This window comes from Maniola jurtina, chromosome 23 (assembly GCF_905333055.1).
Source record: "Maniola jurtina chromosome 23, ilManJurt1.1, whole genome shotgun sequence".
In the NCBI taxonomy this organism is placed as follows: Eukaryota; Metazoa; Arthropoda; class Insecta; order Lepidoptera; family Nymphalidae; genus Maniola; species Maniola jurtina.
This window is the reverse complement of record NC_060051.1, coordinates 9,432,770-9,459,671: the sequence shown is the minus strand read 5'-3', so window position 1 is coordinate 9,459,671 and position 26,902 is coordinate 9,432,770. Positions and strand designations below refer to the sequence as shown.

The 26,902-nt window shown below is 39.8% G+C and overlaps 1 protein-coding gene and 1 long non-coding RNA gene across 7 annotated transcripts in view; one reads left to right on the top strand and one right to left on the bottom strand.

Annotated features, from left to right (window-relative positions):
• LOC123877271 (lysine-specific demethylase lid) overlaps positions 1–19,916 on the top strand; it is a 27,389-nt gene extending 7,473 nt beyond the window's left edge. Inside the window, exons 4-32 of one of the 6 annotated variants that reach the window (XM_045923885.1) lie at positions 226–404; positions 769–982; positions 1,371–1,528; positions 2,090–2,251; positions 2,607–2,717; positions 3,356–3,467; positions 3,959–4,095; positions 4,508–4,614; positions 5,102–5,254; positions 5,769–5,880; positions 7,100–7,183; positions 7,329–7,439; positions 7,943–8,121; positions 8,695–8,866; positions 9,291–9,489; positions 9,774–9,889; positions 10,271–10,490; positions 10,939–11,153; positions 11,549–11,719; positions 12,183–12,382; positions 12,969–13,090; positions 13,594–13,748; positions 14,758–14,930; positions 15,237–15,354; positions 16,026–16,191; positions 16,587–16,657; positions 16,977–17,085; positions 17,624–17,767; positions 18,366–19,916. In XM_045923885.1, coding sequence (XP_045779841.1) covers positions 226–404; positions 769–982; positions 1,371–1,528; positions 2,090–2,251; positions 2,607–2,717; positions 3,356–3,467; positions 3,959–4,095; positions 4,508–4,614; positions 5,102–5,254; positions 5,769–5,880; positions 7,100–7,183; positions 7,329–7,439; positions 7,943–8,121; positions 8,695–8,866; positions 9,291–9,489; positions 9,774–9,889; positions 10,271–10,490; positions 10,939–11,153; positions 11,549–11,719; positions 12,183–12,382; positions 12,969–13,090; positions 13,594–13,748; positions 14,758–14,930; positions 15,237–15,354; positions 16,026–16,191; positions 16,587–16,657; positions 16,977–17,085; positions 17,624–17,767; positions 18,366–18,508 — 4,313 coding nt within the window. In that variant the 3' untranslated portion in view covers positions 18,509–19,916. Of the gene's footprint in view, positions 1–225; positions 405–768; positions 983–1,370; positions 1,529–2,089; positions 2,252–2,606; positions 2,724–3,355; positions 3,468–3,958; positions 4,096–4,507; positions 4,615–5,101; positions 5,255–5,768; positions 5,881–7,099; positions 7,295–7,328; positions 7,440–7,942; positions 8,122–8,694; positions 8,867–9,290; positions 9,490–9,773; positions 9,890–10,270; positions 10,491–10,938; positions 11,154–11,548; positions 11,720–12,182; positions 12,383–12,968; positions 13,091–13,593; positions 13,749–14,757; positions 14,931–15,236; positions 15,355–16,025; positions 16,192–16,586; positions 16,658–16,976; positions 17,086–17,623; positions 17,768–18,365 lie in introns of all 6 variants that reach the window. The other 5 variants (XM_045923882.1, XM_045923881.1, XM_045923884.1 and 2 more) reach the window with 5 other exon arrangements.
• LOC123877284 lies at positions 5,552–26,902 on the bottom strand. Its single transcript, XR_006798550.1, has 3 exons — positions 25,544–26,902; positions 20,358–20,364; positions 5,552–5,562 (listed from the first exon to the last, which is right to left on the bottom strand). It is a non-coding gene; the product is annotated as an uncharacterized LOC123877284 (long non-coding RNA).

Here is a 26,902-nt window from a genome sequence, read left to right as displayed (position 1 = left end):
TGGAAGTCGGTTAATAAGAAAAAACAGGAAAATATGCCTTGTGGAATGGTAAATTGTTTTATTTATTGTTACATCATTATACAAATAATACAAAAAAGTTGAGACTGAGTATGTATTTTTATTTATGTACCAACGAATGCCAGACCTTCGTTATTTTATAAAAGCAGAAAGTTTAGCTAACAAGGCTTCTCACTAAAGGATTTTAATAAATGTATATTCAAACAGGTGGCTTCGAAGTGTGTTCAGCGGAGCGTAAATGGTCGAAGATCGCGCGTCGCATGGGCCACCCCCAGGGGAAAGGGATAGGATCAATCCTCAAGAACCACTACGAACGTATCCTCTATCCCTACGATGTTTTCAAGAACAGCGGAGCCGTTGGCGGCACTGGAGATAGCAAGGAGACTGTAAGTTATGAGTTATGAAATATATTAAAAACAGTTAAAAGTTTGTAAGTTTGTTCGTAAGGGATAATCTCTGGAACTACTGAACCGATTTTAAAAATTCTTTCACCAGTAGAAAGCTACATTATTCTTGAGTGGCTATATTTTTTTTCGAGAAAATTAGAGATCCCTACGAAAGTTGTAAGCTACCGGTGCGAAGCTGAGGCGGATTGTTAGTGAGTGTAAATGGTTGATATAAATCAAAAATGAGCTTTACACTAACTAAATTCGATTTGATAAGAATGTATTAAGTACTTTGTAAGCAATGCAACAGGCATACTGTTGTGGGTTTCAGAAAAATTACTGACTTATTTTTATTGTTATATAGAAAGTGGAAGTAAAATGCGAGCAAACACCAGAGAAGGCGGGGCGAAGGACCAGCAAGCCGCCGGCGCAGACCCCGCCGCCGCCGCGCCGCTACAAGAGCTCGGAGCCCGAGGCCGCCGAGGGCAGCCACACGGAGGGCGCTTTGCCCTCATCCGACACGCCCATACCGGACAAGAAGACCCCTATTAAGGAGGAGCCAGGGGAAACCAGACGGAGTAAGACTATATTGGTTCTATTATAGGTATCACCAACGAGCCCAGTTTTCGGTACTATTAAGTCAAATTAGGTGCGATTGCTATGCGCTTGTTAAGTTGTAACTGCCCTGGCATTTTACCAATGACACAAGAGTAGTCCAAAATGCATCCAAACTTCTAATGACTTGAAAGTTGAGTTTAGTGAGAAATTGTACGTAATGTATGTTGAATATACATATGACAGTTCAAATGGTAGAACATAACAGTTTAAATTTTTGATTGCAATTAAGAATTTGAACTGTCATTTAGTTTGTCAAATATTCTGTCAATGGCCAATACAAACCTTAGGCATTCGTTCCCTGGACCAGTATTCATCCATCAATGATTATAATGAGTTCTCTTTTTGTAGGTCCTCGCGAGAACAAATGGATGTCCCAAGCGGGCAGCTGCGGGGCGCGCGCGCGAGTGCTGCGCTCTACGCGGCTGCGCGAGCACCGTCTCAGCAACATGACCGTGTCGGTGACGCCCGCGCCGCCCGCGCACACCCCGCTACACCCCGACGACCCGGTGAGTGATCAGCTTTATCCTTCAATAATCTTCGGGGAGTATGCGCGGGAACTTAACAGCTTTGTTCCTCCTTCATCGTACTACCACAGAGCCAGAAATCGAGAACGTTGCCATCCTTATGTGGTCGACATCCAATCTACTCGCACGAAACATTTTTACTAAACTTTTCTGATACATACCACTAAGGTGTGGGATTCCTTCCACTATAGTTGTAGATTTAGTTTGTTTTTATCCCGTGGAAAATTTTGATATTTCTATAACTACTTTGTGCCCTTCCCTGGGATGCTATGTATGTGTATAAAATTTCACAAAAAATGGTTAAACAGATAGGTCGTAAAAAACTAGCAGATAGATAATGGACAGACACACTTTCGCATTTATGATACTAGCCGATGCTCGCGACTTCGCCCGCGTGGATTTAGGTTTTTCGAAATCCCGTGGGAATTCTTTGATTTTTTGCGTGAAGGAGTAACAAACATACTCACACAAGTGTGATTAGTATGGATATGTGTTCAATACAAGTCAAATTATTTCATTAATTTTATGTGTGTTTCGGTACAGCTCGCCAAATACATGTGCCACATTTGCGGACGAGGCGACATCGAGGAGCAAATGCTGCTGTGCGACGGCTGTGACGACTCGTACCACACGTTCTGCCTCGTGCCTCCCCTCGCGGACGTGCCCAAAGGCGACTGGCGGTGCCCCGTGTGCCTCGCCGAGGCGGTACGTACATAATGGCGTCGATTTTGATGTTTTTCTCTTATAGTGACGCAGTACGCTCGACCGAAATTGCCAGCGTACGTGGATTATCTGTTTGCTATTTCACCTAACATTGTGTGAGAAAGAGATCCCCAGTATAAAGATTGCCGGCTGGCCCTTCTCTCCACCATCCGCGCGGAGTCGAATGTTATGATGTTATGAGTGAGAGGCACGATGATTTTCACCGAAATCAAGCGCGCGAAAAGGGTTGCACTGTCGTTTGGGAAAAGCATTTTTCGGATGATTTTTCAATCATTTTTACATCCATTCACATATCTTAAGAGTAGCTCAAAATTGACAATATATTGCCTTTTGACAGGTGTCAAAACCAACGGAAGCCTTTGGTTTCGAGCAAGCAAGCCGGGAGTACACGTTGCAACAATTCGGAGAAATGGCCGACCAGTTCAAGTCGGATTACTTCAATATGCCGGTACATGTAAGTTTATAACCTTTAATGTCAGAGTCCCACGATACATCACCATTTGGACCTATAGACGTCCACTGCTGGACATATATTTGTCTTCCTTCTTTCTTTCTGGGCTGGTTTCCACAGCTAAACGGTTCCATCTGTTGTGCGTGCGTTGTCCACGCACCCCGCGAAGTCTTCACTCCAGCCATCCAAGCTCGCTCCAGAAGCCGATTAAACCGCCCAGGTTGCCGGGGGCTAGGCCTGTCTTAACAACTAAGCTTATACGATACGGCCAAATATTATTGTAAATTGAACTTTGAAAAGGGCAATCGCCGAGTTTCTTGGTAGTTCTCGGTAGGATTGGCATTCCGAACCAGGCGCTAGGTATTCAAAAGAACATATAATAAAGAATAATAATGAATAAAAGACCTGTTTATCATTATTTTTACTATAGTGAAATGGAATAAAGGGAGATGTTAAAACGACAACTCAATTGACCATTTCACTAAACAAATCTAGTGATATTATAGAATACCGAGCACTGTTTTATGAAATGTCGCCGTATGTGAATTGGTGCCGGATTAGACAGGGTCCGGATTACCGCGGGTCCAATCTGTTCGTTTATTGCAGTAATACACGTTGTTGATATTTTGTGACAGATGGTACCGACGTCGACAGTGGAGCGCGAGTTTTGGCGCGTCGTGTCTTCCATAGATGAGGATGTCACAGTGGAGTACGGAGCCGACTTGCATTCTATGGACCATGGATCAGGTATAAGCCTAATATATCTACTTGTTTAGGGTACAGACAGGCTGCAGAACTACAAGGGATCCTGGGATTTTTTCCTTACCAATTATTACGAACTAGCTGGCGCCCGCGATTTCGTCCGCGAGGATTTAGGTTTTTCAAAATCCCGTGGGAACTCTTTGGTTTTCCGGGATAAAAGGGAGTGTGCTAATCCATGATATTATCTATCTCCATTCCGAATTTCAGCCAAATCCGTCCAGTGGTTTTTGCGTGAAGGAGTAACACACACATACACAAAAACTTTCGCCTTTGTAATGATACGAATTCATGTTCTGTCCTTTTTTAGCAATATTAGGAGGAAGATGCAGATGCTCTAAATTTAGTTTAAAGAAAGACAACAGAATCGTGGATGCAAGGTCGCCATTCACAATCTATCAGTTAAAACTTATATGTGAGACCTACAATAGATCTTCAAGAGATGCATCGATTTTAATGCAATTTTGTTTGTTTGATAGGGTTTCCAACCAAGTCCAGTGCGCACTTGTACCCCGGGGAGCAACAGTATGCCGAGTCCAATTGGAATTTGAATAACCTACCCGTTTTAGAGGGTTCCGTGCTGGGACATATCAATGCTGATATATCTGGGATGAAGGTAAGCTTGCAATTACCATGTAATTCTGTTTTATTTAAGTACATTACTCATTTCCATCTTATCAAAGGGAACTGACTGAAATATTGCCTTAACGAATAGCAATATTTTCGACGTGATTGTCATAACGCAAAAGTTATATGTTTTGTATCTAGGTCTCATTGCTAGGTCATTAGGTCATACTTGCTTTAATTTATTGCATCGTGCTATCTATATTATGGATCTTCGTGGGCTACTCCAGCCAGTCCCAAATAGAGTTAGGATTCCTCCCTTAGGTGGATAGTCTGTATCAAATGTCCCATGTCCAGCCGTGGACATCTATCGGTTGATGATGATGATGATGATGACCTGTGAAATGGTCCATCTCTAGTCTTTAACTTGAGCTAGTAGTATGAGTAGTTATTTTGTTGTGCAGGTCCCTTGGCTATACGTGGGCATGTGTTTCGCCACGTTCTGCTGGCACAATGAGGACCACTGGAGCTACTCCATTAACTACCTGCACTGGGGAGAGGCCAAAACTTGGTAAGTTAAGCTTACTACTTTATTCAAGTTAGTGTTTTTAGGGTTCCATACCTCAAAGGGAAAAAAGAAATCCCAAAGGGAAAGGGAAAGAAGAGGCAAAGGGAAGAAGGGAAAAGAGTCAGTCACTTCGTGGTCTGTCTGTCCTGTCTGTCACGATAAGGGAATTCAAACCCCCTGTTGACCTAGAATTATTAAAGCCAGCTAGCAATGTCTTATAGCACAAGTAAAGTAACACAATATCTATTAAGCTTTTTTTCATGCATACTTTCTATCTTTGCTGTACCTATTCTACTCCCTTTACAACCTCTTGCACTGCCAAGGGCCACTGGTAGAGATCTCTTATAGAGATAAGCGCTTCCACTTTTTTTTTCTTTGTTGTTACAACTTTCTGGTACAAATAAATATAACAATGATAATAATAAAGGAAAAGGTTTTTTTTAATAAATACTTGAGTATTCGACGTTTTTATGTATATTTTTCTTCGTAGGTACGGAGTACCAAGCTCGAAGGCAGAACAATTCGAGGCGGCGATGAAGGCCGAGGCTCCGGAGCTGTTCCAGCTGCAGCCGGACTTGTTACATCAACTGGTCACCATCATGAACCCCAACGTGCTCATGAAAGCTGGGGTGCCTGTTTATAGGTTAGTTTATATGCTTAACTAAGCATCTCCATTCCTCTCTGAATCAGATGCTTTCCCTTAGGAGAAAGTTTAAAAAAGAAAGAAACAGAATAAATGTTTCTGAAATAATGAGAAATAATATTCCTGTGGGTACCATCAGACAGAGAAAAATTGCATAAGTTGTGCTCCTATGTGCCTCCTTCAAGGTGGCGAAGTGCATTGTGCTGGTCTGGCACTATAAAAAAACCACCAAATAATAAAAGAAGAAAAAGAAAAGCGAGTTGTAACAATCAAAACCACAACCTACCTCTAATATCTATAGCTATGTCCTTTGCACCGTTTTGGTTGCCTGGAAGAGATCGCTAGACATAGCGATATGGCCGCCAAATTGTACCTGTTTTGCTTTGTATGTGTTTTTTCTGTACTAATTTTGTGGTGGTACAATAAAAGTACATTAATTCATTCATATTATATGCTTGAAATGGTCAATATAGTGCGCTATTATATGGAGATACTTTCTTTTGTCCCTGTATAGGACGGATCAACACGCTGGAGAGTTCGTGATAACGTTCCCTCGCGCGTATCACGCCGGCTTCAATCAAGGATACAATTTTGCGGAAGCTGTCAACTTCACACCGGCCGATTGGGTAACTTTCCTTCTTGCCGTTATTATAATCTATGCCGTTAATTTTCCCTCTTGCAGTTACGTCTTGTAGCCTCCACTAATATCTGTTTGGATAGTATGATCGAATCACAATAACGTCATAATAAATTAATGAGACTTAAAGAACCTTGATTTAAAGTAAAAGTTTATTTATGATAGCTGATGCCCGCAGCTTCGCCCGCGTGGATTGGTCAGATCCCCTGCAGCATCAGGATTGAGGAGTTGGACTCCAAATTTTTTATGAAACAATGTCGCAAAGTTCCTCTATCGATTAAAAAAGAAATGACGCAAATCGGTTCAGAAATCTCGGAGATTTCGGTGTACATAGGTAGAAAAACACAACTCCCTTTTTGAAAGTCGATTAAAAAAGTAGCCTATTTTACGCCCTGGTCAATCCTCTACTTGCCTGTGAAAGTCCCGTCAAAATCGGTTCAGCCGTTCCAAAGATTAGCCTTTTCAAACAGACAGACAGACAGACAGACAGACAAAAATTTAAAAAACGTGTGATTCAGTTATGGTATCGTTCAAATAACCATATGAGCTTAATATGAGGTAGTTATTTCGAAATTACAGACAGACACTCCAATTTTATTTATTAGTATGGATAAAAAAGAAATGACGCAAATCGGTTCAGAAATCTCGGAGATTTTGGTGTACATAGGTAGAAAAACACAACTCCCTTTTTGAAAGTCGGTTAAAAAAGTAGCCTATTTTACACCCTGGTCAATCCTCTACTTGTATGTGAAAATCCCGTTAAAATCGGTTCAGCCGTTCCAAAGATTAGCCTTTTCAAACAGACAGACAGACAGACAGACAGACAAAAATTTTAAAAACGTATGATTCAGTTATGGTATTGTTCAAATAACCATATGAACTTAATATGTGGTAGTTATTTCAAAATTACAGACAGACACTCCAATTTTATTTATTAGTATAGATTAAAAGTTTATTTAACTCAGTAAAATCACAATAAACAATAGAAATAAAAAATACAATTGATGTTAATACTACAAAATAACTAAACTTAAAACTAGAAAATACAAAGAGCAATATTGTGTGTGAGCTAAAAGGGCTCTGCCTCAGCATAATACTGCAGTATTTGACTACTGCAGCGCAGATTTTCAGACAGAACCCTGATTTAAAGACGAAAAGACGAAATTCCTATACTGCCGATTTATTTGTAACAGCAAAATCTATTTCAGCTGAAAATGGGTCGAGAATGCATCGCCCATTACTCCACTCTACGACGGTATTGCGTGTTCTCACACGACGAGCTGGTGTGCAAGATGGCGCTAGAGGCGGACTCGCTCAGCCTCACCGTGGCGCTGGCGGCCTACAGGGACATGAGGACCATGCTGCACGACGAGAGGAAGCTCAGGAAATCCTTGCTCGACTGGGTAAGTCTCTTTCACACGACGAGCTAGTAGCAAGATGGCGCTAGAGGCGGACTCGCTCAGCCTCACCGTGGCGCTGGCGGCCTACAGGGACATGAGGACCATGCTGCACGACGAGAGGAAGCTCAGGAAATCCTTGCTCGACTGGGTAAGTATAACGTTTTTTTGGCATTTTCTGGACTTGCAATTTGGATCCATACGGCCAATTTACTCCGACAGGTGGCGCATGGAGTATCATCTGTGGAACTGGCTATACTGAGCTGTCAAACGCCATAACTAAAAAAATTACATGTAAACCTAAGAAACTACGTAACTATTGTACCGCGTTCTGAGAAAATTCAATAGTAGTAGTTCTGAAACTGAGCAACCTCCTTCATGTTTACTTCAAGCTAGGTGACATTGGTGAAGTAAATTGTGCTGGAACTATCAAAAGCCACAAGCAAGAAACAACAACAACTATGAGGATGACAGCTTGCATTGGTTGGACCTCGTGTGGCTTCCTGTGAAATCAGTTTTGATTATGGTTTCCCATGGGTCACCCTCCGCCATATTATGAAAAAAAATCTGGAAGTCTTAAGACTATTTTCTTAAAAAAAAAAAAAAGATTTTATACAAGTTTTAATGTACTTTTTTTTCTTACATAATATACAGGGTGTGACAGAAGCGGAAAGGGAAGCGTTCGAGTTACTACCGGACGACGAACGTCAGTGCCACGAGTGCAAAACCACATGCTTCTTGTCGTGTGTGACATGCGCATGCACCACGCAAGTTGCATGCCTCAGGCATTACGACCAGCTGTGTCGCTGCGCGCCCTCCGCACACAAACTGAGGTTTGTGTTAATTACTCCATACATGCTCACATTGGTCTGATAATGCCCAGGCTTCTTGTACATGAAGTCGGAGCCAGACTAAAAGTGTCCTGAAAAATTCATGTTTCATGTACAGAACGTAGAAATACCTCAGGGTATAAAAGTATAGTTGAGATTGCGACCTGGGTGGGGACGCCCCGCATACCTGCACAGCCCCCGCGGTCACCCTCTGTGGATGAGCGCGGATAACGTGCGGGTGTGCGGGGCGTCGCCCCACCTCATACCCTGATTGCCATCTCAACCTGTCACGCTAGCATATAACTTAAACAATCAATACCTTATATAATATATATAATCTTATAATCTGTCTGACAAGAAAATCCATCCACATAATCAAATCATAATGAGGGATCAGAAGAATGAAGAGGAGGGGAGGGTTAAAGAATATTTATATTGAGTGAATCCTGGGATCCTAAGGTGCCGGAACAGTGACCTCGCACGGGATGGAACAGCGTTCGAAGACCTAGTCCGGAGAAAAACAAGGGGCAACAAATAGGGGTTGTATAAATAAATTTTATGTTTATTTTTGTCCAGATATCGCTACACACTGGACGAGTTACCCGCGATGCTAGAGAAACTAAAGCGCAAATCGGAACTATTCCGCGAGTGGGCGGAGGCGGTCCAGAACGCGCTAGACCCGGACACGCCCAAGACCTGCGACCTGGACGGCCTTAGGGCCCATCTCAAGAGAGCCCACGATCTCAAGGTATTAGTCGCACAGTATTTTTAGTCGCACAGTAGTCCCACGGGATTACTAGAACTTAGTCTACTCATGCACGAAGGCGTGGGCATCAGCTAATCCATACTTCGATACTTACTAATATTATAAATGCGAAAGTGTGTCTGTCCGTCTGATACGTTTTCACGGCTCAACCGTTGAGCCGATTTTGATGAAGTTTGGTACAGATTTAGTCTACATCCCGGGGACGGATATACTGGAAAATAAGAGTTCCCACGGGATTCTTAAAGGCCCACCCGTTTAACCGATTTAATAACTCTTTATCCCGGAAAAGTAAACAGTTCCCACGGGATTGACAAAAATCTAAATCCACGCGGACAAAGTCGCGGGCATCATCTAGTATACCATAATTTGGCTTTAAATTTTTTGAATTTGAATGTATTGTTCTCAGATGCACAAAACGGACTTGGTCCGAGCGTTAGAAACGGCGATAGAAGACGCTGAGAAATGCGCCAGTGTGATCCAACAGCTGGATCTCAATAAGATGCGCACGCGCACGCGGCACCATGACCCCAAGTACCGCCTCACTATACATGAGCTGACGCTTTTTGCGGCCGAGATCGACGGCCTGGCCTGCGTGCTTCCAGAAGGTAAAATTTTCGCTTGGGTTCTTCCCCTGAAGCGTTTCTGCTCAATGTTTCTGATACGAACCGCGAAGGTGTGGAATACCCATCAGGTGTCTATTTCCAAAGTATAACTTGAATACCTTGAAGGCAAGAGTGAATAAACATCTTCTAGGCAAGCGCACTCCAACCTAGACCACATAATTGCTGTTTCTCGGGCATGATTGTCGTCAAGCGCAAGCCTTGCTAGAGATATAAGAAGAATGTTTGGTGTATCTTTGGAAGGATCTTATTCTTATTGTTATCTTCAGGTTCGGCGGTAAAAGAAGTGCTGCGTCAAACGGCAGAATTTGAGGACCGAGCGACGGATCTACTCGGCAAGGACTTGGAAGATTGTGACTCTGCGTCAGTTAGGGAGCTAGAAGAGGTGAGTTTTTTGTTTGATAAAAGAAAGATATCTATTGAAAGGAAGAAACTACCAGCAAACCAGCTTTAGGGAGGCTGGTCAATAAAGCTGTAGCCAGAAAATTATGAAAAAAATGGAGGAAGCCTACACTCATAGAGGTCCTTAATAAATAAAAGAAAATATATAAAGACTGCTAAAATCATAACCCTTCCTTTCGTAGTCGAGTAAAAAATGAAAATTACACATAGTTACCTAATATTAATATCAATAAAATAACTTCTTATTTCTAAACTACACAAACTAACGACAAAAAATAAAAGTGTGTGTAAAATAAAAGTGTAAAAAATTACTATTAGTGACCACTATTAAGGAACTAAAATAATAATAATAATTTATATCCAGGTGGTAGACCTCGGCTCCCGACTCTGCATCGTCCTGCCGCAGCTGTCTGCGTTACAAGCGCGTCTGCAGCAGGAGAAGTTCATAGTGGCAGTGCGCTCCCACAAGGAGGACTGCAGCACGCTCACCCCTGACGCTATCGACAAGCTGCTGGCGGAGAGCGACGGCGTCGTGCCGCATCGGCGCGTCGAAGCGGAGCGCGCCTCGCTTTATAAGCTCAAGTGTAAGTTGTATTATCATGCACACAAGCACTCTTCACGCGCACGCACACACGCATACAAGTATACATATATACACACATATGCACTTACACACACGCACACAGAGCCATGCACGCACACGTACTTACGCATGAATTCGCATGTAAAATGTACAAGTGCAGTCACGCTGACATACTAACGGATGAGCCCGCACACACGTACGCAAATCGTATAAATTGTTTTGAATTTCCTTCGAAAATGTGACCGTTTTTGTTCTTGACAATTTGGGAAGTTTTAGACCCTATCTGGTTTACCACTAAAACAAGTCCATACTTGTGGACGTGTCTAATCCTTACCTACTTCAGTTTAACCGTTGTTTGAATTTTTGTGTTGAAATCATCCAAGTTTCACCATGTCAATCACCAAAACAAACTAAAGTTTTCCCTTAACTAAGTTTAATTTTTTTTGCAGTGCAAGTAGAAGATTGGGAACGTCGAGCGCGCGCAATCCTCATCGATACTTCTGCGCCCAAGGGAAGGGAATCTATCGACAGTTTGACAGAAGAACACACAACACTAACAGAACTAGACGCGTTGTTGGCGGAAGGGGACGACATCGACGCGGCGCTGCCTTCACACCATGCGCTACATACGGCCACTGCGCATGCCAAGGACTGGCTCGCTAAGGTATGTGACCATTTCCATGACATTTAGAATGCTTTCTGTTGAAAGGCACGAAGTGTTCTAGAGTTTTCATAACCCAATTCAAATCTCAGTCAGATATTACTGTGCTTTGCGGTGCTAGGTGCTATTCTAGCACTTAAGACTCAGATGTTTTGAATTGTTCGATTTATATGTCCGACTATTATCACTTCAGCTTTGTAACTCTTTAAGCTGTATTACCATGGATACCATCGGACAGAGAAAAGTTGTATTTGGTTAATAAATATTTGTTCATTTTTCTATTTTTCCATTTTTATTGGTTATCCTAGTGTTCAATACAATCATATCATAGAAATATGGAATCTTTCTATAAAGTAAATGTTTATACTATATAACTAATGAGGTCTTGTTTTTAACAGGTGGAAGAGATGCAGTCAAAGGAGCTGTACCCCTATATGCACAGTGTGGAAGCGCTCTCCCGTCGCGGCGCTAGCATCCCCCTTCCCCTACTGGAGAAACAGCAGCTATCCACTGCGCTACAATCCGCCAAGGACTGGCAGCGGGGGGCGGCTGATATGTTCCTCAAGAAGGTAAGATGTTTCCTCTATGTTCCTCAAGAAGGTAAGGTTTCCTCAGAGACGCTAATCAAAGGAGCTGACCAAAGGATATTCTAAATTCAAGACTGATAGTGGAAGGGGCTGATATGTTCCTCAAGAAGGTAATGGGGGTTTTATTAACGTGCTTTCTTGTCGGTCTATTCGTCTGTTTGGTACAAATTCTGCAATCGATTTTAAACTAATTTCCAGACGAACTAGAGGCTTAAATTTTAAACAAAGATAGCAACTGGAAGGCAATGCAATATTAAATCGTTTTCTTGTCTATGTGTTTGTTACTTTGTTTACTTGTCTGTCTATTCGATATAAAATTTGCGATTGATTTTAAACTAACCTCCGGACGAGCTAGAGGCTTGAAATTTTAAATTTAAATTAGAATTTCGTTTTTTGAGTTTCAATCTCAAAAAATCAAGACCCTGATTTCGTATTTTATCCTCAGAACTGGCCGTACTCCCTTCTGGAAGCCCTGTCCCCACGAACCGAGTGCGGAGGCGCAACGCGGCGGCGCGGGCGGGGCGAAGCACCCTCGATCGAAGGGGGACTCCTCAAGCACTTCAGCGAAGATGCAACACCCACCGAGATAGTGGCGGCCTTCAAGCAGGCTGAGCAGAGGGAGTTGTCTGCTATCAGGGAGCTGAGGTAACCCCTATTGTTCATAGAATACGGTATCATCATCATCATCATCATCTCCTCATCGCCGGCTCATTACAGAGCGTGGGTCTTCTCTCAGAGTGAGAAGGGTTTTGGCCTTAATCTACAGCCTTAGGAAGGAAGTCACGAGGTTTGACAGCTCTAAATTAAATTTGAAACTGTCAAACTGTGTCTGTTCTTCTCATATTACATTAGTAAGAAGAGGATGCGATTACTTTAAAATTTTAAAATTTAGTTGCCGGTAGAATCAATACCACTTCAGACTCATTATGTCAATCAATAATATGTAATAATAAAGAGGAAAAGAATGAAAAAGTGGACAGGGAAGCACTTATCTCTATAAGAGATCTCTACCGTCTCTAGATTGGTAGGGCGAGAAGTTCTAAAGGGAGTAGAACAGGTACAGCAAAGATAGAAAGTATTCATGAAAAAAAGCTAAATAGGTATTATGTTATATTAAATAATATACAAGTATTTATATATTAAAATAGGCTTACAATTTTTATGGATTTTTTTTATGGAATGGTTACAATATTTTAACCACGTTAGTCTAAACACGTTAATTTTGTGTCAGGAGCCGCAACATGCGTAAAGAAGTGCGCGCGCCGCCCGCCGCGGGCGTCACGTTCTGCGTGTGCCAGAAACGACAGTACGGAGTGATGACGCAGTGCGAACTTTGCAAGGATTGGTTCCACGGTGAGTAGTGCTTTATCCAAATCAGCTAATTTCTAAGACCAATATCTCACTATAGTTGAGCCATTACGAACGTTTATTGACTGCCTCTGGTAAGCTTGGGAAGGAAAGAATTGTGTAGTTTCAAAAAAAAAAAAAAAAAACGTGCGAACTGGGTCACAAATCATTTTTATCAGACCTCTCGCTCGCACTTACAGGCCTTATGGAACTGGAACCTGATACTGGGTGTAACAGTAAAAAAAAAAATTGTCGATAATCGATGTCGGGAAAATCTATACTAATATTATAAAGAGGAAACCTTTGTATTTTTGTATTTTTGTATGTTTGTATTGAATAGGCTCAAAAACTACTGGACCGATTTCAAAATTTCTTTTACCATTACTTAGAGGGATTCTTCCGAATCAGTATAGGTTATATTTTATCCCGGAAAATAGAAAAAATAAATGTCCATCCGTGCGAAGCCGGGGCGGGTCGCTAGTAATAAATATTTTAAACCTTCCCAACAGCATCCTGCGTAGCATCGGCTCGAGAAGAACTAGAGGACAGGTCAGAATCCCCAGAACGGATAGAGCTGCCGTTCCCTTGCACAGAGAGTAAATTCCTGTGCCCCGACTGTACCCGCACCAAGCGACCACGTTTGCACCGCATATTGGCTTTACTGGTGAGTACTTAGAATGAATGAATGAATAATTATATTTTTACTGTACACAACAAAATTAATACAGACAAAACACATTCAAAGCAAAACATAATATAGACAGGTAGGTACAATTTGGTGGCCTTATCGCTACTTAGTCTACTTTGATAAGTAAGGAGGTTTTGTGTTTCTCACTTCTCATGCTGTTGGAAATTCATGGAAGTTCATGGAAATTCTTCTTTATGCTCGTTGGAAAGCCTGGAGCACCGCAGAGATGTAAGCTCTTTTTGCGTGTTCTATCGCCTTCATAATGGGGACTGATGTAGAGCTGTTTGACCTTATTCCACCCTCCTTTTTCTACAACCGTACCGCACGCCACCGTAAGCAATTTCACCCTCACCTCTGCCTGGTGCAATTCGACCGCCCGTTGTGCCAGATCCTTTTTTCCACGCACGTGCAAACTGGTATCGACTCCCATTGGCGGTGTTTCCACTAGATTACGTGGGGTTATTCAAGGAACCAACAAATTTCTGAAAGGCCGGCAACGCATCGGCGGTTCTTCTGGTGCTGAAAATTTTCATGGGCGGCGGTAATCACTTAACATGCTCGTTTGCTAGTGGTTATGATGCACCTTGTGTATTGTAGACTGTATTTCCTGGTTCTGGTAATTTCACTGTCACTTAACAAGTGTAAATTAAAAATTTATAACACCCCCGACAAGTGAAGGTTACAGCAACTAGAAAAGAGCTGATAACTTTCAAACGGCTGAACCGATTTTCTTGGATGATAGCTAAGAACAATTGATCAAACCACCTTTCAAACATAAAAACTTAATTAAAATCAGTTCATTAGTTTAGGAGCTACGATGCCACAGACTGATACACAGATACACACGTCAAACTTATAACATCCCTCTTTTTGGGTCGGGGGTTAATAAAACACACGTAAACACGACTAAGTAAATATATTGTGTTCCTTGACCGCCCGTTCAACCGCGAATGGTAGCTCATGCTAAAAGAGAATATTGTAACAGGTATGGCTCCAGAAGCTGCCAGTGCGCCTCGCGGAGGGCGAAGCCCTACAGTGTGTGACGGAGCGCGCGATGGCGTGGCAGGACGCGGCGCGCGCTGTGCTGGGCAGCGCGTCGCTCGCCACGCTGCCTGCGCACCGGCCTCCGCAGAGTGACCGCAAACACGACCATGGACGGTGAGTTGTTTTGCCTTTTTTCCTTTACTTGCGCTATAAGACCTACCTACCTGCCAAATTTCCTGATTTTTGGTCAGCGGGAAGTACCCTATAGGTTTTCTTGACAGACACGACAGACAAACAAACAGACAGACAGACAACAAAGTGTATCAGGGTTCCGTTTTTCCTTATGAGGTACGGAACCCTAAAAATTGCGGAACCGGCAAGATTTGAACCTGCGTCTGCAGATATTATGATGTGTTTTTACCAAAATTTTGCAAAGATCTTTGCAAGATTTGATAAAAATAATGATTATTCTGTTAACAGGTCGTCAGCAAATGTGGAGCATGCGTACAGCGCGACGCCGCGATCGCCCAACACGCGGGTCGCTCCCGGACTTTTACAGAAACTTGAAGACCTCATGCTAGAAGGAGACTTGTTGGAGGTGAGAAACTCAATAACTGCATCATTTATTCAAAGTACTACTGTTGTACAACTTTTAATAGTTAGGATTGTTAGATTTGTAACACGATGACAATTAATTACGTAAACTTAAAACTAAAGCTATGAGGGTTCCAAGCGCGCCCAGGTCATAAGGAGCCCTCTAATATTGATTATGAATACGGGCGTAAGGCTTTTAAAATAAAGTGAATTTTGAAGGATCCGCCATTTTTAACCCCCGACCCAAAAAGAGGGGTGTTATAAGTTTGACGTGTGTATCTGTGTGTCTGTGTATCTGTGTATCTGTGTATCTGTGTATCTGTCTGTGGCATCGTAGCGCCTAAACGAATGAACCGATTTTAATTTAGTTTTTTTTGTTTGAAAGGTGGCTTGATCGAGAGTGTTCTTAGCTATAATCTAAAAAAATTGGTTCAGCCGTTTAAGAGTTATCAGCTCTTTTCTAGTTTTCTTGTAGAAAAGAAGGTTAGGTAACCGTTAGGTTCATAATATTATGTCAATAGACAAATGTCAAGCTGTCAAGATGGACGTTGCCTAAATACATAATTATTTATTTGAAAATGATGTTTTGGAAAACTCAAATACTTTGGATCGTCGGGGGTGTTATAAATTTTTAATTTACACTTGTTACCAATTAACATGGCATGTCAATCGTAGGTGCGGTTAGAAGAGCAAGCAGCAGTTTGGAGCGCGGTTTGGGCCGCGAGAGCCGCGGAGGGACGCCGGACCGCGAGAGTTCTGGACGCGGGGCGCCGCAAGCGAGGCACCACCACCGCCAAGCACCAACATCAGTTGAAACGGACCAGGCCGCTGCCGTTGCATGGTATACATACATTCACTCATACATATTGAAGCACGCAAACGTGAGCGTTGATGGGTACACGCATGCATAAAAGTGCACGCACTTAAAACACTGGTTAAATGCAAATCGAACAAGTAAACGAAGGGTTTCGCCAAGTACAACACTTTTTTTTTTGTGATGTAACCTGAAATTTACGGTTTTCGGATTTTTACCTTTACTTGTGCCATAGAACATACCTGCCAAATTTCATAATTCTAGGTTAATGGGGAAGTATCCTATAGGTTGTGAGTCCCTTGACCGGTCTTGACAGACAGACAATGAAGTCATCCTACGAGGGTTCCTCTTCTCTCTGGATCTCCAGAAAGAAGAGGAACCCTCGTAGGAGGACAAAACCCTAAAAATTTATTCTATTTCAGGTACGAATACTGCAAAAACGACGATTAAGAGAGGTTCAGCCACTACGACAAATTACTTAAATAGGAAACAGGTGAGAAATACTATATATTTTTTTTTTATAAAAATAGCGAGCAAACGAGCAGACAGGTCCACCAGGCTCATTTTTCATGAAAGCCCCACTAAAAATAATTTAATTGAATTTAATTTTAAAAATAATTTATAATTCAATATTTGGTTTTGGGTTAACGTTCTACAGCAAATACCAAAATTTCAGGTTTGTAACTCCTTTCGTCTACGAGCTAGAGACCTGTGAGGCTGTGACACGTGTATAGACAGATAGCAGAGTGATATTAATAGGGCTCCATTTTTGGTAGGGAACACTAAAAATTGATGGTTTGCGTTTATTCCAGGGCATGTCGTCGGGCTCGGGTCTGATGATGCGCAAACACTACATGGCGCGACAGGAGCGGCGCAAGCGAGGAATGCCCAACCGACACCATCCGCGACATTCGAGAATGGGTGAGTGTTTATTTTTTCTAAAAGAATCGAAAGCTTAATTTGCTATGATCTGCTAAAAAAGGCAAATCTGTGTTAAAATATCTACCATTTCGTCGTAAATTTCTACCATTTGGTAGTTTTTCTCAGTACTTTTTATACTATATGGACATTGAAAAAAAGTTACAAACATGCAAGGAGGTTCATTGAATGCGTATACGTATGTTGTGCGAGTAGCGCAAGGGGGGGTTTTTCACCGGCATCCTTTCTTGACTTTCAATTGTTTTATTTTATTGATTTTAAGAGTGAATAGGCATATTCTAGGCAAGCGTGTTCCATCTTAGGCTGCATCATCACTTGCCACCAGCCGGGCGATTCAGAACACTCGATTCGGTAAGTTATCGTACGATAAGATGTACTTTCAATTGAAAAATACATCTTATCGTACGATAACTTACCGAATCGAGTGTTCTGAATCGCCCGGCCAAGCACTAGCCTATAAATTAAAAAAAAACAATGCTTTAAATTGTGTCTTTAATATTATCTTGGTTTCAATATTCAGCTCAAACCCGCGGCGCACACTCTGCTGCGGGCGCGCGAGCGGGCGCGGCGCGCGGTGCGAGCGCGCGGCGCAGCAGCTCGTCGTCACACTCCTCCGCCGACGATGACGAGGACTGTGCTGCGGCGTCGTGCTTACGGCCCACGGGTAACTATACATATGTATAACCAGATTATGCCCGCGCCTTCGTCTATGTCGATTTGGTTTTTTAAAAATCCCTTGGGATCTCTTTGATTTTCTGGTATAAATAGTTGCCTATGTTCATATAAATCGGTTAAACAGATGGACCTTTAAGAATCCCATGGGAACTCTTTGATTTTCCGGGATAAAAGTGGTCTGTGTCCGTCCCCGGGATGTAAGCTAACTTTATACCCATCAAAATCGGTTAAACTGTTGGGCCATGAAAAGCTAGCAGATAGACAGACATACAGACAGACAGCATTAATAATATTAGTATGGATATGGATTTTACTCTACGAAGCTATAAAGTATAGCGCTCTATTTAAGTTACGTAATCCCGTACAAATGATAGAGACAAAAATCTCAGTGGGCGTTAACCATTTTGAGTCACCAACCAATCATATAAGTCTATAATAATCTAATTCAAAAACTTCAAGCAAAAAAATCGCACATTGATGTTTATGTCATTCATTAATAAAGTTTAATAATAAAATCACAGTTTTTCTAGCATTTGATTAACTAAAGTTAATGGTCAGACCTCTAATTCGGGTATTTTTTCTGGCAGGAAAAGAAGTAGACTGGGTGCAATGCGACGGCGGTTGCGACCAATGGTTCCACATGCATTGCGTGGGGCTCAGCCGCGGCGCGCTGCGAGAGGACGACGACTATGTCTGCGGCTCCTGCGCAGACCGGTCGGATAGGCATTGAGGCAACACAATACCGAGTGCTAGAACGGGGTACCGTGGTAGAAAGAAATACCAACACCTACCAAGTGGTAGAACAAGGAACCAACACCTACCAAGTGGTAGAATTAGGTACCAACACCTACCAAGTGGTATAACGAAGTACCAACACTTACCAAGTGGCAGAAAGAGATACCAACACCTTTCGAGTGCTAGAACGAGGTACCAATACCTACCGAATGGTATAATGTGGTAGGAATTAGTACAAAATAGTGGACGTTTGTGGCAACTTCCGGAACTTTGTTAGGAGTTGTGATCAAAATTATCAATGGGTAGAAATTGGTGGGTTTTACGCATGAATCTATAAATATACCTAGATTACTTACTCGTGATACCTACTTGAAGCAAAACCTACTTATCGCTATGCGAGAGCGAGAGATCGCAACCCTCTGGGATACGATCTCGCTCTAATTGGTTAGCGATGTGGGATAGCGATTTGTGTAACTGTACGGATGTAGTAGGAATTGGTAAAAATTGGTGGGGAAACTGCTCAGAACTTTTTAAACGTTGTGTTACTAAAACTACCAATTGGTAGAACGTGGTGTGTAATAGAATATGTTTGATTACTGTTTTGCATTGAAGAATAAAGCTACCAAATCGTTGTAATTTGTAACATTTGGTATAAATATGGTTTACGTCTTGGCACCTCATTATCACTATTTGGTAGGAAATTTCTACCACTTGGTAAAAAATATTTACAATTTGGTATTAAATTCGATTGGTCGTAAAATTCTACCATTTGATAATTTTTCTCGGTGCTCTGATATATGGACATTGGAAAAAAAGTGATAAATGTGTATGCAGTGAGGTTCATTGAATGCGTATTGTTGTCTTGAAAAATGGTGATGGCGCCTTGCCACAAAGTCCCAGGTTGGAATTCTGTGTGCTCGTTAGAGATTTTTTCTTAAAAACTAATATGTATTATAAAAAACTACTATTGTTTTTGATAAGTTGTAATTTTACGGTTGAATTGTTTGTAAGTTATCATGAACAAATAACAGTGGGATGGTAATAAATGTTTTCAAGCCTCTTCTAATACTTGCGAAATTTAGGCGGGACTTTTTATATTATGCTTTATTTCGATATGATTTATCAGGGGCCAAAAAGTTACAATTCAAGTTACCTAATACATGAGCTAAATCGACTAATACTTGAGATCTATAGGGCGTACATTGACTTTTGACAATTAAGACATTGTTAAAACGAGACAGCGTTATATCGCTGAGATAAATCTATCTCGTTTTAACTGAAACTTAAACAATATTATTGATAGGAAGGTTATTCACGGGCGATTCAACAAACTGTGTGCCTAGTGGGAGATTTTTAACCTATTCGATCGCGTAAAAGTTAACTGCGTTTTGTATGAAATTGAAACAGCGCCATTTAGTGACAAGAAGATGGCGCTGTTTCAATTCCATACAAAACGCAGTTAACTTTTACGCGATCGAATAGGTTAAAAATCTCCCACTAGGCACACAGAAAGGCCAACAACGCATTGGCGGTTCCTCTGGTTCTGCTAGGTGAATACATCTGCTCGTTTGCTCGTTTGTTTTTTTTTTAGGTCGGCAAAAATTTCGCGCGTTTTAGAAGAGGCGTCAAAGTCATGGCTATGTGTTTTTTTGGAATGTAAAATGCAAGTAATTTATTCGGAATTATGAGAACTTTCACGAATATTTTTAATATTAATTCTATTCTTTTTAATATATTATGTATGTGTACAGGAATTTTATTTATATCAGATCGACTGCAAAAACAATATTCACACATTGCTGCTAATTTCTTTGTACACAAAAACAGGCCCACTTGCACCATACTGTTAAACTGGTTTAAAGTAGTGCTGTCTCTTTTTGAGGAGTTCATTGCAGAGTTGACAAGAAAAGGACAGGGATAGAAAAAACTTGACACATTTAAAAGGTCTGTGCAAGTTAACCAAAAGCTAAGAAACTCAAAACTATATTTTCTATAAAGTATGTTTTTGTGGACAAAGAAATTTGCACCTCAAAAAAAATAATTTATGAGTTAAGTTCATTTTGCGCTAATAATTTTACTATAAATGAATTATAAAAAGTTTTTTAAAACGTGGGACCCTTACTAATAAAACACTGCATATGGTTCGACTCCACTATCAGTATTCGGCAAATAATTCGTGACATCGCGGATTGTGTGGGCGACGGCAATCATATCGTACCGCACGTTCGCAAGAATATTAGCCATTTGAATCATGACTTGTGCTAGGAGTGGGTACGACAATAGTGCAACGGGTGGGGTTTGAACCGCCGACCTTTAGGATTTCAGTCCGCTCCTATAACCGTTGAAAATCGTTGTTTTAAAAATCGCGCGGGATGTAGGTGTTTTGAAAATCTCGCGGGAACTCTTCGTTTTCCGGGATATATCTAAGACACTAAGACTAGTCTATCACAGAATGTCGCGTCGGCTAATTTGACAAACTTATTTCATAATTCTCCAAACACAAAATATTCGCCATATTCCAAGTACTGTACTGTAGCCAGTTGATTTTAATTGAAGTGAAATTTTCTTTTTTTACTCGAACTATACTCGATAGTAGAGCCGTTCCATTTACATACCTTAAACACGTCAAATGCATGCTTGAAAGATGTATATATAAGACATGTGTAAGCAGTAAGTACTTTTTATTAGTAAAGGAACTACACAATCAATATTTTATAAAAATGTAACAATTTTGAATGAAATATTGATCAACATTGATTTTAACATTCACAACAGACCAATGGTTTCAGGTCGGCTTTAATATGTAGACAATGAAATTGCAAATTCCCATACCATGTCAATAGATTTATAGATTTACGATTTAAAGTTCTACATGTTAGTGAGTGTTCAGAAATAAATGTTATATCGGTGTTATGTGTCGGCTTTAAATTATTTACAATTCACTCGAAATGTTCAATTTGTGTGTTGAAGAGAATAATTTCCTCTAAAGACCGGTGAAAAGTTAATATTGAAAGAAAATCCTTAAGCAAAACTTAAGTTTCATGAAATTTTCTTTCCAAGGAATCAATAAATATTGAAATAGAATTGATGTTCTTTAATACCAAAAGCGTATCGCACACGGACTTGGAAGTAGCTAGATATTACATTTATATGATACTTATTTTCATTTCTCTGTCAATACTATCACTTCTTTTTCCAAATACAAACAAGTCGTAATTAAAAAAAATTAACAAACGAAGTAAAAAGTAAAAAAAAAAACACATTTGAAAATGGCGCCATGCAGGCGTCATATTGTTTTTTTTTTTTTTTCAAAATTTTATAGTCAGTTTCATTCGGGATGATGTAAGAATTCTAACTTACCCCATTCATTCAAAACTGGTCAGGCATTTAGAAGTTATGATGGAATAAAAAATTTCACATACATACGTGAACCCTGAAAATATTACAGCCCTTTTTTGTGGGTTATCATGTAAAAAATAGGCACGGTTGGTTTTATACTATTTAATGAACGTGCAGCATCTATCTATTCCAAGTCTGTGGTATCGCTGATTTTAGCTACTTACATATTATTTATACCTACATATATCTCCAGCGTCCAAATCAAACTTAAATAAAACTTTAAAGTTATGCAAACACGTCTGTTATTTCAATAACTTGCACTGATGCTTCACCAGTCAAACGCGGCGAAATGCCAACGCCCATTTACCAGTTTTGCCACTTCTATACCCATTATGCATTCTGTAAGGCAACCTGACTAGGCGAAAATTTAGATTAGAGAGTTTTGCTTTGAAGATACAAGCGTATTACTAATAAAATTGATCTTTTTAGAGTGCATTTTCAATAATATCGAATCCTTAGGGTGGATTCACAATAGCAACGAATCGAAGCTAATTTCTATAATTTTACTTTAACTATTGATTGACCAGAAAATTTGAGCTTTATGAGATGGGCATAAAGATCAATATGCAATGTAAAATTTGACTTGAACTGACCCTTATTGAACAGCTATGAGAAACTACCCTAGCTTAGCAAATCCAAAAACTTCGTATCGATAAAAAAAGCGTTGAATGTGACGGGAGAACGGTCATCAAAATTTTGTAAATATTTTTTTAAAAAACGGAGAATTAGAGGAAATTTTTTAAATATGTATGTACCTATTTAAGAGTTTTGAGAAATACGATTGTAAATGTAAGTAGTGTGTGAATTTGTACGTTTGTGCGAGTGGGCTGCCTCGGAGCTTCGAATGTAACTTTTACACGAAAAACTAATCCAAAACCATAAATATATAGTATGCCATTTTAGGGAAAAGATACCTAATCACATACAAAGTCTAACAAAAAATGAGCAAAATTCGTTTGTGTAGAAAAGCGCAGAATAACTGAATGTACGCTAGTGAAATACAGACCTTATTGCTTTGATACTAAGATTTTAAACACAAGAACAGCAGATATTCATGCTATCTCGCTCATAATTCGCGCGATCAAAACATGGCGCATAGGCAACAACCAATAGCGACAGAATGCGCGTTAGGATTGGCTGAGATATTTCCGCGCCATTCAAAAATTAAATTTCTGCGCAGGTACATCGGCATAACTTATAAAAGTACATTTTAATTTTTAAGTAAAGTCTTAACGCTTTCTCTATTGAGTTTTTATGCAAAAGATATGTTCGGGGCTTTCGAGTGTGGTGAAATTTCAATGTTTTGATATTGCTTTTGTGTTAGAACCTCTCAGTCGAATACTGAAACGTCAATTTATATTAAGGCCTCTTCAAATATTAACGGTGACATCTATGAAGCGTACTTTGACTCTGCTCAGACTTCAATTAGAGTTAAAACGGGAAAGATATATCTCCGCCATAAATCTCTCTCTTAATTCTGACTTTTATATCACTTGCTTTGGTGAAGAAAAACATCCCTTACGAGTTCTCCATAATGATGAAGTCTGCCAATCCGGAACTGCCGGCATTCATTCTTCTCATTCTGAGAAGTCTGAACAAAGTCAAAATCAATTACGCTTTATTAATATTGTTGTACACAATCTCTAAAATAAAATGACACGGGTCTAAATGCATTGCTATCTCTTTCATAATTCTCTTTGCGAATAAGGATAAAGCACTATATTTAGACTGAGATCTATAGAGCGCACTTTGACTTTGCTCAGACTTAAGACACTGTTAAAACGAGACAGCGTTATACCGCTGGCATAAATCTGTCTCGTTTTAACTGAAAGTTAAGTCTAAGCAGTCAAAGTGCGCTTTGTAGATTTTAACGTTAGATCTGTAAAAGTTTAGGGCAAATTCTTTTGTAGTTACACAATTCTCTAAACTAAAATGACAAGTCAAAATCTAGTGCTATCCTTTTCTGCAGGGAGTATTATGAAAAGGACAGCAATTTACTTAGACCTGTAATTTCAGTTTATTTCAGAGATTGTGTCCAACAGATCAATTTGGTCTTAAATACGTACGTTTCAGTATTCGAGGAAAGACGTGAAAATACCCAAGTGCTTCTGATTTTTCTTAAATTGTATAAACTTTGTTGTAATTGTTTAATTAATAAATGTATAGTAAACATATTTTCTTTTTTTTCAATGATCTACACAATCTGAATCGCCTAAATTATTAGTGAGATTTTTTTGTTTTTATAGTCTTCCTGAAAATCGGAAAATTAAGAAAGTTGTTATGCTTGCTAAAGGAACAAAAATTAAATATTTTAAGTTCTTATATATCATATTATATTTTATAAAACATAGGTTATAATCCATTTTACAGTTAACGTTAATGTTTCTATAGTCGAGATGTGAGAGTTGTCCTATTTCACGAAGACCACTCAGCGTTGGTTGTAGCAGTGAGTGTAACGATAAGCGTTAACGCATTTGTGTGCGTAACGTTAACTGACACTGAGTCTTACGCCACGCCCACTTAATAAAAACAGCTTTTTGTCCAGGAGAAATGAAAATTAGGGATTTTTTAAAAGTTAAATCCACGTAACTAGATGAAGTCCGGCGATTTTCAAATATGACGATGCTCTTAGTTGAAATGCATTGTAAATAAATGAGTTTCTTTAGTAAAATGTTATTGGTTATATATTTTGCGTGGTGGCTATTATGTGTGTGTTTCACCAAAATCGATCTCCGTTTCAAGTCCCATAGAATTGTGTACAGCGTAAAATGAACTAAATGTGTATAGGAATAAAGCGCTTTATTCCGTGTTTTCTGTGGTGTATACAGATTTGCTTGGTTTTTTTTAAATAAATCTATTGATTATAGCGCGGTTTTTCCTTAGTTTGCTTAAAAGAAACCTTCTTGGAGAAATGCGTAAGCGACGTGATTCGCCTGGCGCTTTAGACTTTCTGGAGTTAGGTTTCACTCGTTTCATGATTTCATTGCCAGTTCGCGTTAACAAGGTCGTATGTGCCGCGTATAGCGCCGCGAAAAACTTAACTATAGTAAATGTATTACTAAAATGTTTTCTGATTATTCTGGAGTTGAAATTTTTGCCTTTTTTATATAAAAAAAATCTTGAAATTAATCTCAAGGCAGGCATATTCAGGCTAGGTTTTCAATGAAATTATTTTTATTAATTATTGATATTCTTTTCAATTTAAAATGATCTATTTATTGATATTATTGAACAATTTTTATTGTAAAAAATCAGTGCAAATCTCTATATACCATTTTTCACATTTACCAGAATGGAGTTACACAAATCAATAAATATATAGTTTTTATGTACAATAATATAATTATATTTATTTATAAGAAAACATTAAATGTAAACGCACTTTATAATTTTTAATACATGATAATATATTGTAGCTTTATACTATTGACAGACGAACTGGTTTTGCTGTCGCAACCAAGTATGCAACCAACATTATTCCTCGAGATAACCTAAATCAGCTGGCATACAAAGGACTTGGAGGATTTTGTATGGACCCTATTCCCACCCTCCAACAATTAAAGGATGTGTGTCAATATGTTTATTAGCGTCTAAAAAAACGACAATATATCTTAGACATTCATATAGCGACAATATATTATTAGCATTATATTATAGTCGTGGTCGGGTCTTAGCGTCCAACCAAATTGGATCGTCTGTTAATAGTCTAAAAATCCTCCCAACACCGTTGTCTCAATGTCGTCTCTGATCTGATGTTAAATATTCCAACGGTATGAATGTCTGTACAGTTAGTTAAGGAACCTTGTTCGCTAAAACATCCAAAACGTATTCACTCCTGGAACTCTCAATTTCAACTCACTTTTAAGACTGTACTGTGTTAGAATTTTCATTGAAAGTGTGTTCAACCTCTTATACTTTAGTTTTCCTTAGTTTGCTTAAAATATAAACAAATCGCAATAACGTTCTTGGAGAAAGCCGTAAGCGACGTGATTTTCCCGGCGCTTTAGACCTTCTGAAGTTAAGTAGATTTCATTTTCAGTTTCCAGTAACAAAAGTGTATAGGCCGCGTATAGTGCATACTTGTTTACCTTTTTAGCAAACTAAAATGAACCACTAAACTTATTTTCATCACTATGCACTCATCTCAGTTATTATTGGCTGGGTTGAATTGATTGATTGATTGATTGATGGGTTAGTGCTACAACAATGTTTTTAGCCAATGGCAGAAGAGCATAGTATTCTAAGTAAGATTAATATCTATATTGCTGTCCTTTTCACAATGCTGTATACGAGGATGGGATTACATTTAAAAGACTACGAGGCTTTTAAAATTTGTTTGGCTTTTAAATAGCCCTACCGCGTCTTATTACTCTGTATAGATGTCTGCATTGGCCGAATGTATGTCTTCAAACCGTGGTATATAGAGCCGGTGTGTTTAGTTTTGGATGTTATAGCGAACAAGTAAACAGTCGGTTGTGCAAGCGTACCGGTGAGCCGCAGCTATACAAATGTATGTAGATTATTTAAGGAGTCTAGTGTAATGTCGTTGATTGAACGACCGCCCAAATCACCGCGTACGGTTGGACATCGCGACCCAGTTGTGTACCAAATAATATAGAGAATTATAGAAAAATATGTCTACACGAGTTTTTTTTTTTTACATCCACATGAAATTAGAATAAGATATACTTAGTGTTATATTTCACGATGGCCGCTCTGCCTTTGTTGTAGTGTGTGTACCGATAAGCGTTAACGCGTTTGTGTGCGTAACGTAGGTTGAAATCTATAGAGCACACTTTGACTTAAGTGTCAGTTAAAACGAGACAGATTTATGCCAGCGGTATAACGCTGTCTCGTTTTAACAGTGTCTTAAGTGCGCTCTATAAATCTCAGCCATAAACCGCGTCGCGATGGAAACAGCGTCACGCACATAATAACAATGTATACGTGTGCACTCACACACACATAGCCAAACTGTCTTCGTGAAATA